The following is a 12711-nucleotide window of genomic DNA, read 5'->3' on the forward strand; positions in this document are numbered from 1 at the left end:
CATAAACCTGCCATGATTCTTCCATGTCAGCCCTGAGCTGGGCTGTACACCTAGGACTTTAAAAACTTCCACTGTGTCTGATGACTGTTAATTGAGTGGGACATTAGGAGGGATGGGCTTGTTTGGTGGCTTATTGAAACAAATTACCATGTCTTTAGTTTTTGTTGCATTTACTGACAGGCAAAAGATCTGCCTCACAGTTGGTAACCGCATTGACCGTGGCTTGCATTTCAGCTGGGAGAGAGCAGCTCAGAAAGGGTCAGATCATCAGCATATTTAATGGGTTCAGCACTTGAAGGCAAATTGCGGTCCATTGTATTCATGCAGATGATGAACAGCAGTGGAGAAGAAACCCCGTCTTGTGGACCTCTGCCAGTGTGGACTGGGCATTTGAGTAGTGATTGCCCCAATTTCATATGGCCAGCCAGATGTGTTTGGATATGCAAAGTGGGGATGGGGTCACTAAGAGCTGGCCATGATCTTTTGTGTCAAATGCCCGTGAGAAATCTGTGAAGGTATAGCATGTACATCAGGATTGGACTGGCCACGTTATGCTACTCTTGTACAGCATTGAGTTGAGAAGAAACATGAAATCCCTTCTTCATGAATCCCAGTTGTGTGCCATAGATTGCGGGTTCTGTTCCCAGTGGAAGAATGTGCTTCAGAATACCCTTGTTATACCTTGCCTATGCAACTCAACAAGGAGATTTGGCAATAGTCCTGTGGGAACTGAAGTCTACTTCTCATTGTCACTGCACAGGCTGCAGAGCCCTTCCATTGAGTAAGGATTATATTATAGGTGTTGTAAGATAGTATTGTTTGTCCAGGCAGGAGTTAAAGTGGGTTAACACTGGTGCTAATTCCTTATCGTATGTTCTCAGGACACAGGCAAGGATGCCTTGATGCTTTCCTCCCATTCTGGCTTTAGGGTCACTCGTAAATAGTTCCATTGACTGAAGGTGTGAACGGGGCCATTTACAAGTTTATTTGGCTAATCTCCAAGCTTGGGGTGGCAATGTTAAGGCCCCTCCAAACAGATGAAAAGTGAGGACTCAGGGTTTCACAGTCCTCTGGCCTTCAGCAGCATCCTGGTTCCCTGCAGCAACCATTAGCTTCTTGACTGACCTGTACCAGTTACCACTCACTGAAGTTCTAAGATCATCTTCATAATATTTCTTCTTTAAGTGGCTACAGAGGCGGGCGTGAGGGCTTATGAATTGTTTACATAGAAGAAAATATAGAACATCTTACATGCATGTTTCAACATTTGATATTTCTCAATCAAGGTACCTCTTAGTAGATCACATATTTTCCAGATTTCCTTTTAACAATTTTAATCTCTTGTAGGTTGTGGTCCCAAACACTGTGTTGTCTTCATATCCTCAAGTTGGTGAGTTCTTTGATATAATCATCCTCGTTAAGAATGACTAAAATATTAGTATATGTAATTTATATTTAAAAATATTTCAATTGTTATTTTAAGTACTTAATACCTCAAGCAAGAGAATGAAAGATTACAGTTATTACTGTTATTTTGCGCTACTATTGCCAGGGTGTAGAACATATATATGATGATGCCCTAGGATTTTGGTGGCCCTAAGCAAATCTGTTCAGGCGGTGGGGGGGGGGGGGGGGGTGCTGTTGGATTCTGTCGAGCGGGGGATGGGGGGGTGCTGCTGGGGGTTTGCTTGGTAAAATTCTTCTTACATTACATTCTTATGAAATGTTCGGTTGCCATTCCATTTAAAATTTATACCGCTAGTTCCGCGATAGGGGATGAATAACGAAATTGCGAAAATAACGTTATTTACCTCAGATAAACATTGGATCGTGTGGCCCCCCTAGCGGTTGTGGCCCTAAACAACCGCATAGACCGTTTATACCACGGGCCAGCCCTGATGAGACACTGTATGCAGGTGGGTGTCTGTCTCTGTCTGATTGTCCTGTCTCTTGCTTTAGGGGCCTCTGGTGTTTTTGAGATGGGAGGGGGTGTTTCAGATGTGCCAGCTGTTGAAAATGGGGCGTTCTGCACAGGATGGATTGCCCAGGCTGCACCTGCAGCCTTCCAACCTTTGGCACAGTGGCCATGCCAGGAGCCCCTGACCCATGACCCCTCTGGCCCCGCCCACACCACGGACATGTATGTGCAACCCATGTGTCCCAGCTACACTGTGGTGGGGCCGTCCTCCATGCTGACGTACACGCACACGCCCATCTTCGCTAACTTTGGGGTAAGCCACTCTGCTGACACCCCAATAATAAACTTAGCAACAGGTTTCTCTGTATTATACTTGCTATGATCAAAAGTATGTGTACACCCCTTGGTCTGGGGCTGCTTCTCATTGTTTGGGCTAGGCCCCTTAGTTCCAGCGAAGGCAAATCTTAATGCTACAGCATACAGTCACATTCTAGATGATTCTGTGCTTCCCTAACAGTCTGGCAAAGCCCTTTCCTGTCTCAGCATGACTAGGCCCCTGGGCACACAGCGAGGTTCACATAGAAATGGTTTAGTTAAGAATGGTTTGGAAGAACTTGCACAGAGCCCAGGACCTAAACCCCATCTAACACCTTTGGGATCAGTTGGAAATAAAAATGCACGGAGGCCCACACTCCAGTTAATCAAGCAAGAGATTACAAATTATTTATCTTTATATTCAAGGCAGACATGTTTCGGCTAATGCCGTCTTCAACGCCTTTCAAGATAATGAACAAAAACAGGTGCTATTTGAGGTGTTCACCTCCCATCTCACTTGACAGATATATCAGTTATCCAACTGCACACAAACAATTAATTACATTTCATGAACTTCCCTGCACCATAATATGCAGAGGCAGAAAAAAGTTTCTAAACATTCTGATAAACATTTGAATATATTGCAGACATGGGACATAATCGGGATAATTATTACAATAAAGCTTATTTTTAAAAAGCTAATGGAAAAATAGAAATTTGACTTCTTTAGTTATCTAACAAACAGCAAGCTCCAGCGGATTGCTGGCATGGCAGAGAAAAAAATTGTATAAATAATTTATTTTCCCCATTTCATATAATAAAGAAATGTGAAGACAATTCAAAGGAGACTATTTAGATCATTTGTGAGAAGGTTACAGTGCACTGCTATATTTATCTAACAGAACAGGTTTGAGGCTGAATTCATCATTCTTCATTCCCAACTGGTGCCATAGTGCCCAGAGTATGTATACAAAATGGTTCTCGTTTAAGGATCTTTGTTCTTAATGTCCACCCCTCTTCTTCCAAGATGGACCGATTCAAAGCCTATAAGTTTAAGAGCTTGAATGTTATGGTTTGTTCTAATAAAATGTTTGGATGCAGGTGAATTGAGATCCTTCCTTCCAATGCAGCTCGTATGTTCTGACAGTCTGTTTTTAATGGTCTGGATGTCTGTCAAGCATATTCCATTGAACATGGTCAGAAAAGAAAAGAAATTCTGTTCTTTGAATTATATGTGATACAAATCTTAATTTGGTATCTTTTGCCAGTTCTTGGGTGTGTAAATTATTGCATTCTGCACACTGAAGGCAGGGGGAACAGCCAGATGTAACTGAAAGTGTTGGCTATTTCTTAGATTAACAATCAGCCTGAACAAGTCTTTTTAAGATTGCGGGTAGGCCTATATGAAAAAAGAGGTGGGTTACAGATGACTTGTGTAGTTCTCATAGTCTTTTTCCCAGGTTGCTGACTGCTTCATTCTGTAGCTGTGCAGTTTTTTATGACTCTTTCCGTGATATAATTAGAAGAGTCTCAGTGAAGTAAGTGGAGTTTCCCTACTGCCCTCCAGGCCAGAACTGCGACCTCCACGTCACTGCCCCAGGTGGACCTGCCTGCAGACACCTCAGTGACGTACATCCCCTGGACACAGCCCCTCGCCACTGTCTCCCCCCCAGGGGTGCAGTGCGCCCCTGGGACTGCTCCCTTCTCCGGCCCCCAGCTGGTGTCCCTGCCAGTGCCTCTGCCCTTTCCAGAGCCTGACCCCCTGCAGCTGGAGCAGGCTCGTGCCACGGTGGCACATCTGCCGTTGGAGCGGCTCCTGGAGGAGGACGACGACGGAGACACGTATGTGCCTGGCCCCTCCCTCTTTGACCAGAGCTCCTGACTGCTTTCAGCTCTGCCCCTGGCCCCTCCTACTTTACCCAGGGCTCCTGACTGCTTTCAGCTCCGCCCCTGGCCCCTCCCACTTTACCCAGGGCTCCTGACTGCTTTCAGCTCCGACCATGGCCCCTCCCACTTTACCCAGAGCTCCTGACTGCTTTCCACCCCTGGCCCCTCCCACTTTGCCCAGAGCTCCTGACTGCTTTCAGCTCCGCCCCTGGCCCCTCCTTCTTTACTCAGAACTCCTGACAGCTTTAAGCTCCGCCCCTGGCCCCTCCCACTTTACCCATAGTGCCTGATGGTCTTCAGCCTCAGCCCCTCAGCCCACTTCTCCCCTTTCAGCTTTCAGCCCCACCCATGTGTTGCTCTCGTCCTAATGCCCAGACTTGAAACTCTTGTAAAATTTGAATGTGACTGCAGTAGAGTATTTATAATTATATGTATTTTAGCATTCCAAAAGTTTCTTTGAAGTTCATGAAGCATACAGCAGGCAGAATTATGAAACTTTCATTTGGATGTTTTTCAATCAAAATTATGATATACATTTGAATGTGCCAATTGAATATTGCAGTTTTGGTAAAAGAGGAGAAAGCATTTGAATTCCATTTATGACAGTGTGCCAGTCATGCTCTCATTTTGGTAGAGACAAAGATAAAATCAGAAGTCCACCTAACTTCCAATAAATTTGACTGTGGAAAAAAACATCAAAGATGAAAATTTGCCATCTTCCTCGAGGGCTTTTTTACACAATCGCTTCCTGTGATCTTTGCTCTCACGGTCCAAGCCCAGCTGGCTTGCACTCGGAGCAGCGTTTAGTCAGCCTCCTCTCTCCGCCACGTGTGAGCAAGCTCATCTCCCACACTGGCGCTGCGCCCCAGGCCTGGCTCTTTGACACTGTACCCCTGTAGCCCCACGAAGAGAACTGATACTGCCTGGGGGACCAGAGGTCCAGCACTGCACCTGCTGCTGGTCGAACGCCCCCCACCCGCTTCAGTTACCTGTCTGGGCCTGGGGCACAGTCAACATTAATCCCCAAATGAGCCAGTCTAACCCTGTAGTTTAGAGAAAGAGATTAAAGAGAAAGGAAGAAGGAATTTTTTCAGAGCATGTAAGTTTTTTTTAAATTATTTTTTTTTTACATTTGTCAGTGTTCATATTTCTACTGTTCATAACATCCAAAATTATGAAAACAGAAAAAAGCCCCCAGAATTATTCATAAAAGGTGGACAATCACTTTCATAAAAGGTTATCAATCTGTAAAAATAATTCTGCCTGCCGTTGCAAATGATTATATTTCAGTCAGGATGTTTAGCATAATAGGGAGGGACATAGGGGTGCATGGAGAGGGTATGCAGGTGACTTGCCTTTGTCCCATTATTTGGAAAACAAAATACCTGGATTATAATGAATTATATGTCATGACTGGAGTTGTATGATATTCTGCGCATACTGTACATGTTTTTTCATGATTTTTTTCTGTTTTTCTTCTTTGAAGCCCAGTTTGACTCCACAGCAAATTATGAAATATAGAAAAACAACCTGTCATAATCTAGTGAGGCAATAGTGTCTTTTTGCTGAAAAGTCTAATGGCTATTTGATTGTGGGTTGCTCTGGAAAAATATATATATACATATATTTAGGTATGTGAATAAAATAAAGTGAATGCATGAACATTACATGAGTGTTGGATTTATTTTAGTGTCCTGGTTGATCTTAATATTACATCCCGTGTTGCGGAGACATTCAGAATTATGTCACTTAGGCATGTGGCGCAGGGTTGAGTTTTTGCGTCTGAAAGTTATCTATCTGCCCCATGTGATCTGTGAGCTGTTGGAGAACTGCCTATCCATCCCCAGTGATCTCTGTGAGCGCTATGAATGCTCATCACTCCCTGCCATGCTCCTTCTATAAACTCACGGCCTCCTTCAATCTGCCCAGTTCAGCCTGGGGATCTTGCAAATCCATATATATACTTTTAAATGTTGCTTTTAATTTAAATAAATAAATACATTATTAATAATAATAATAATAATAATAATAATAATAATAATAATAATAATAATGCAACACAATCATTTTTACACAGTTTTACCCTCTGTCTAAATAGAAAAATTGCTACGATATTCTAATGGAAATATAACTATTAACTCTGTATCCATTTCACAGATGTTGGAGCCTAACTACATTTGCATGGAATATAGCTTATAGATGCCCATAAGCAGAAATATATGCTAACAGTGCTTATTTTTATTCTAAAGGATATTGCACAGTAGGGAATTTATTGTTACATCAGGACATATTTGTGATCTTACACCTTAAAGGGTTAAATGAATGACCCATAAACTGATAAACATATTTTAATGTCAGGGTATTCATTATCACATATATCTCGATGAAAGTAGAAAATGTGGTTCTAAAATAGAATGTTTTTCCCCTGCTGTTGCATTAATTAGAATAACAAACATGTTATATTGTATGATGGATGATATTTATGTATGATACTGAACTCACCAAACCATGTTTCAGCTGTGGTTTGTCCATATTTAAAAACATTTATTCATTTAGCCGCAGCTCTTGCACAGAATAATTGCAAAATTATGACGAAGGAGTGGAGGGCACAGCTTTTATTCAGCAATGTGAGATGCTAACTGTCATTCCAAGCATGAGACATCATCCCAAATTCCTCTCAAGAAGTACTTCTTTGCCTTTGAAAAGGCAAAGAAAGCTGATGATTTGGGTTGATAAAACAGGGTGTGTTGCTTTTATTGCCGTAACATCAACTTCCACTCTTGTCCTACTTGTCTGGACAAGTCAATTTAGGATTGGGGCAAAATGACCATGAGGAGAAAGCTGTTTCACATTTGCACAGTAGCAACAGCTCTCTGTTGAGAGTGAACAGTAATAAGCTACATATCCAGAGCTTATGGAAGTTCCATAAAGAGCAAAAATGTAAAGGGTCATGTATGCAAATTCCAGGCAGGCCTACTTGCCTGCATTCATGAGGAAACTTGAAAGACTCTGACTCTGAAAGAGGGGTGATTGTTGGGGTGCATTTGTGGGGAGCTTCCGTGACCAAGCAGCTCAACCTGTTTTATGAGCAATGTTGTCCGAGATGATGATGTCAGCATGGAACTCTGAGGGGAAAACATCATCAGCGATGGGCAACAGTACAGCACATGTGCAGGATTATGGCGTCTGTGCATTAAGTCATAGCACAAATCATAACAGGCATAACATCATAAATCATTTTACCAGTAATTTCAACCCGGGGCAAGAGCAGCCAGGTTTATTAAAAACAGCACCCTACTGAGTAACTTTGCATTTGTGATTCTTTTTTTTGTTCACTTCCTATACTCGAGTTTCCATGCTTTCAGACTTTGAAGCTTCCTACCCTCTAGGTAGTCTGCACACTTGCATTTCAGAAAACACAGCTGCTTTAACTGCAGTTTGTAGTTGAGCCAGAGGCTAGAAAATGTTTCCAGAACAAATCACAGAGGTACAGATCCTGAACACATCCCCCTCAAAGTAAACAGTATTTTAAAATCATCAATGCACAATTAAAAAAAATAAAATAAATATGTGAAAAAACGGTTCAATAAACATGTGCTTATATTTCACGGCAATAAAATATGTATGTGGCTACCCCCTTAAGTTTGCTGTATACATATCTATACCAATTAAAACATTTACTGAAATATAACTTTTATCACAGGGTTCTAGGACTAAAGTTGAGTAGTTAGACAATTTATTAAGTTTCAGCTTCACCCAAACTCCTATCCTGGAACAGCCTTGGTCTTTTCTTGTTAATGGAATTTGAGCAAGGTCTGTGCTGGCAAACCTGTAGAACAACCAGAAAGAGTTTGACATGGCCTACATTTTTATTCACTGATAACTCTGTCATCTGGGACAATTGAAAATTTCTGTGTAATTCTGTGTAGATATGTGACGGTCACCCAGAGGTTACTATTTGTTATAGTGATAATGGTAGGGATTTAACTCAATTAACTTAATTTAAGGCAATTACTCCAAAAGGTGAAAAATGCATTTGAAATAGAAATGGATGGCGCACTTGATTCAGCACTTTGGGGTAAATCTGTCAGTAGGCCTAAGTGAATCTTTGCCTCTACAGTGTTATTTAAAATGTGACTAATTCTACCACCAGCAGAGATAATGATGTCAGCTCATTTCTATATCTCATCAGTCCAAATCATTTGATTTTAAATAGACAGCTTTTTTCAACACTGTTACAATTGTGTTTTATTGTTTTTTTAAAGCTGTTATGCTATGAAGTTATTTGCATGCCATCAGGGGATTACATTTGGAAGGCCAGCGCAGGGATAGGTTGTCACGGGGCTTTTCGGTTGCGTAGAACACGTGAGTGGAGCTGTCAGCGAGTCTTCTCTCACCCCGTAGGATCCTGCACATCTACGCTGCGAAAGAGATGCGCGAGCACGTCCGCGCAGTCGCTGAGAGGCTGCGGAGGCTGCACAGAGTGTGCAAGATTGACGCCAGGGAACATCGAGGAAAGGTAAGCGATAGATCCTCTCATCCCTCTATTTCTTTCTCTCTCTTCTTCCCTTCTTTTCCCCTCTCAGACTCCCTCTTGTACTTGTGGATGGGCCGCTCTTTCTCCCACCTGATGAGGAGATTAAATTGTGCCCATTTGAAATGCACTGAAATTACTTTGCTTAATTCATCTGGCACACGCACACAGCTAGGCTGGGCCTGAGTTTTTAGGATAGGTGAATACTTGTCAATCTCTTGTTAAGGCATATTCTTTTGGCTCCAAGTTGAAATATTAAATACCAGAGTGGCATGTTTTCTACGTATCTGACAACCTACTATTAATTACAATACTTGTTTTACAACAAGAGAAATACTTCTTATTTGGAAATACTTCTCAGACATTTTATTTGCCTTGGAGCAATGTTTTCTAGTCTTAAGGCCCATTTCCAACATAAACAATAACCATAACAATAATGATCACAATACAATAGTAAAGCCTGCTCAAATTAAGTTGAATGGAAGTGCCATCAGTAATGATGACTATAAAAATGAATAGAACACTTAACAAAAAATAAGACTTAACAAGTGGTTAATGTCTTAACAAGTGATTTAGTCTCGTAATGAGAATTTTGCAATGAGAAATTTTATTTTTATTACTTTCTCTATAATATGACATTTTTCTTAAAGTTACTTTTTACTTAACAAGGTAAATTGCCTTAACACATTGGCAATGTTTTTGTCTTATTTAGCAAAAAATAACAGAAATATATGTCTGAATATAAGACTGCAATACTTATTTTTTGGTTTTTGCTGTATAGAATGAAAATGATTTATTAAAGTAATTTGCAATGGTATTTAATCACTCACTGCACACTCTCTGTGCCCACAGGCAACTGTTCTAGAAATACACTACATGGCCTAAAGTATGTGGACACCTGACATCCAACATCTCATCAAAATTATGGGGATTAAAATGGAGTTGGTCCACCCTTTGCTGCTATAACAACCCCCAATGTTCTGTGAAGGCTTTATACGTAATTTTGTTGCGTTGCTACATGGATTTTCTTCCATTTAGCTAGAAAAGTGAGGTCGGGCACTTATTGGGCGATTAGGCCTGGCTTACAGCTGGCTTTCCAATCGATCCCAAAGGGCTTGGATGTGATTGCGGTCAGGTCTCTGTGCAGGCCAATCAAGTTCTTACACACCAATCTCAACAAACCATTTCTATATGGACCTTGCTGTGTGCCTGGGGGCATTCTCATGCTGAAACAGGAAAGGGCCTTCTCCAAACTGTTGGGGAAGCAAAGAATCATCTAGAATGTGATTTTATGCTGTAGCGTTACGATTTGCCTTCACTGGAACTAAGGGGCCTAGCCTAAAACACGAACAGCCTCAAACTAAGAGGTTTTCAGATACTTTTGGTCAAATAGTGTATTTTTAAATGAGAAGCATTGCCTTATGTTTGGGAGTGCCTCACAATATTGATTAAAGTCAGACAATGTCCGGAACTGTGCCAGTGTCTTTCAGTTAGCATTTGAGGAGTGTCTGTTTTCTGATGATTCATTTTTATGTTTGTTCACCATAAAACCACTTCTGATACAGAGCCAGATTTATCAAGGCCTTGTTGAGCTGCACAGCTAACTATTGCCATCTGTCAGACTGCAGCATTGGTATCTACTAAGCTTGCGCAACTACCTTTTGTGTTGGCGAAATGGGTGAAAAGTGACATTGTTCGTTTTGTGCTCATTTGTCTTAATCCAGATGTAGGTTCAAGATAAAGGGCTGCAAAAACATGGGAGAATAGAATGTAAAATGTACGCATGAGCCATTAGACATGATTTATAAGACTTTGTAAGAATTTCGTCTTCACTGACCATTACTTCATGCCTGGAGAAACCATTCAAGCACTTTGATGTGGCAGCTGTTATTGGTGTTCGAAGAAGCAATTATCTTATAGTATGGCTGTGGGAATGACTGTCTGCGGCATGCATAACAATTATTGACATGCCTGAGGCAGCATGTGCGTTGGAAGTGAAAGTCCTTTGGAAATCTGAAAGGTGTGTAACTTTGAACATGATGTCAAAGTGCTTTCAGTGATATTAATACTTTATTCATTTAAATTATTAGTTATATTACTGTGGCCTCATTTTTCAAGCAGGCTACTCGCATTTTGTAGCTATAGGTTTTTAACCAAGAATTTAACCAAAAATTGAACCTGTGGTAATAGAGTTCTCATTAGACCATGCATTATACAATTTTTTTATTCTTGGGCTTTCCAGAGCCCATATCCCCAAAACCCACATCTGCTTTTCAGTGATCATCAACAGCAGTACACTGCCCTATTTGTTGAGAGACATTGGCTGTGAGGACATCTAATCGATACTGTAATTGCTCTGGAGCTTGAAGCTTACCATGTCAAATTGCAGTTTCCTCACACTTGAAACATCCAGTAAATACAGTAATGCCACTATTCAAATGAATGAGTTGCGGCTGTATTCATTTTCATAGTTCTGTCAGCAAATATGCTGCAATTTTTTTTAACCCTACTTGGCAAATCCTTAGTAAATCTGCCCCCAAATGTCTAGAAATCAATAATAGCTTGTATTACGAGTTTATTTTTATCCAGTCAGTCTTAGGTAAACATTTAAATGCTTTGTTCCAAAGACCCTAACCCTCTAATAAAACATGAAGGAGGCCTTGTTTGGAGGACCACAATGACATTCATGCCTGTTAGTGGTTTTCCTCTTGTAATGCGATGGTTTGGTTTCTAGACACCCCTGTTGGTAGCAGTGACCACCAACCAACCGCACATTGCTTGTGACCTCATCAGGCTGGGGGCTGACGTGAATGCAGCTGACAACCGAGGCCAAACCGCTCTGCACATAGCTGCAAAATATGGCTATCCAGAGGTGATGCAGGTAATACAGCACTGACATTGTCACAGTCACAATAACCCCATCACTGACTGATTATTATTATTATTATTATTATTATTATTATTATTATTATTATTATTATTATTAGTATTATTATTGTTGTTGTTGTTGTTGTTATTATTATTATTATTATTCTGCATCCATACTGTGGAGAGACTGGGGCATCTGTTTTAACAAGCCCCACCATGTCTGGCATGCATGTGTGCTGCTTGGCTGATGCTTTTGATGTTTTTCTGGAAGACTGAAAATGCACCAGCCCTTCACTGAAAGCAAAGAGAAAAAGTAAAAGTAGCTCTAGATGAATGGAGCAGCTAAGTCCCCTTCACTGCAGTCTGTTGTTAGCTGGTTGGCGATCTCAGATAAATCCATCAGCACCGCATGGTTTCATACACAGGCTTGGCTACCCTCATCTTATCTTCTGGGAACCAGCCTGAGGGAGGAAACACACTTAATGTGAAAGTTTCATCTAAAAAACCCAGATACCATTTTTGTTTTGATAGAACACAGAGATATGTCTGTTTTTCAGGATTCCCCTTGTACATTATTCTGTAAAGGAACTTTTCTAGATGACATTGCAGCACAAATTTTTATAAATGCCTAACCCATTCTGGATATTATGCTGAGCTCATAATACTGGACAAGTAACGAGTTCCCAACTAATCTGAGCTGCTCATCAACTGCATAATTTAAATTTACTGAAATACGGAAACTGAAAAAATTGTGTGAATAATAGAACATCCATGTGCATTTATTTTTAAGCCAAAATTATGGATGAATATTGACTGAATCCAGGCCAAAGAATATATTTTATTTATTTTTGTTGTGAGTATAAATGAAAGCATTGGCATGATTTAACCAGAGATGTGGGTACTTACTTTGGTAGAAAAAGAAAATAACTTGGAAAAATTCCAAGCTGCAGTCTACCAGATAATGTAGATGTTTTGCATACAACACATTTTATTACATTGAAGTGCTGACTATTAAAAGTGTGACATTGACTGATGCCTTTCAGTTCACGAATGTTTATTTTATTTTATTTTGGATATCTGATAGCAGTTACAGAAAGAGGAAATGGACAGGAAAAAAAGTGATCCGACATTACTACTGCTAGCATGAGTTTGTACATTGGCCACGCAAAATGTAGAATCTGTAATAATG

The 12711-nt window shown here is 40.7% G+C and overlaps 1 protein-coding gene across 3 annotated transcripts in view; it reads left to right on the forward strand.

The window, feature by feature from the left end:
- Window positions 1–12711, forward strand: part of LOC118210048 (NF-kappa-B inhibitor delta-like) — a 38099-nt gene that overhangs the window by 17903 nt on the left and 7485 nt on the right. For all 3 annotated transcript variants that reach the window (XM_035385874.1, XM_035385873.1, XM_035385872.1), the window contains exons 3-7: window positions 1348–1390; window positions 1960–2231; window positions 3801–4075; window positions 8525–8639; window positions 11389–11535. In XM_035385874.1, coding sequence (XP_035241765.1) covers window positions 1348–1390; window positions 1960–2231; window positions 3801–4075; window positions 8525–8639; window positions 11389–11535 — 852 coding nt within the window. The remainder of the gene's footprint in view (window positions 1–1347; window positions 1391–1959; window positions 2232–3800; window positions 4076–8524; window positions 8640–11388; window positions 11536–12711) is intronic.

The sequence above is a fragment of the Anguilla anguilla genome, chromosome 12, assembly GCF_013347855.1.
Source record: "Anguilla anguilla isolate fAngAng1 chromosome 12, fAngAng1.pri, whole genome shotgun sequence".
NCBI lineage: Eukaryota > Metazoa > Chordata > Actinopteri > Anguilliformes > Anguillidae > Anguilla > Anguilla anguilla.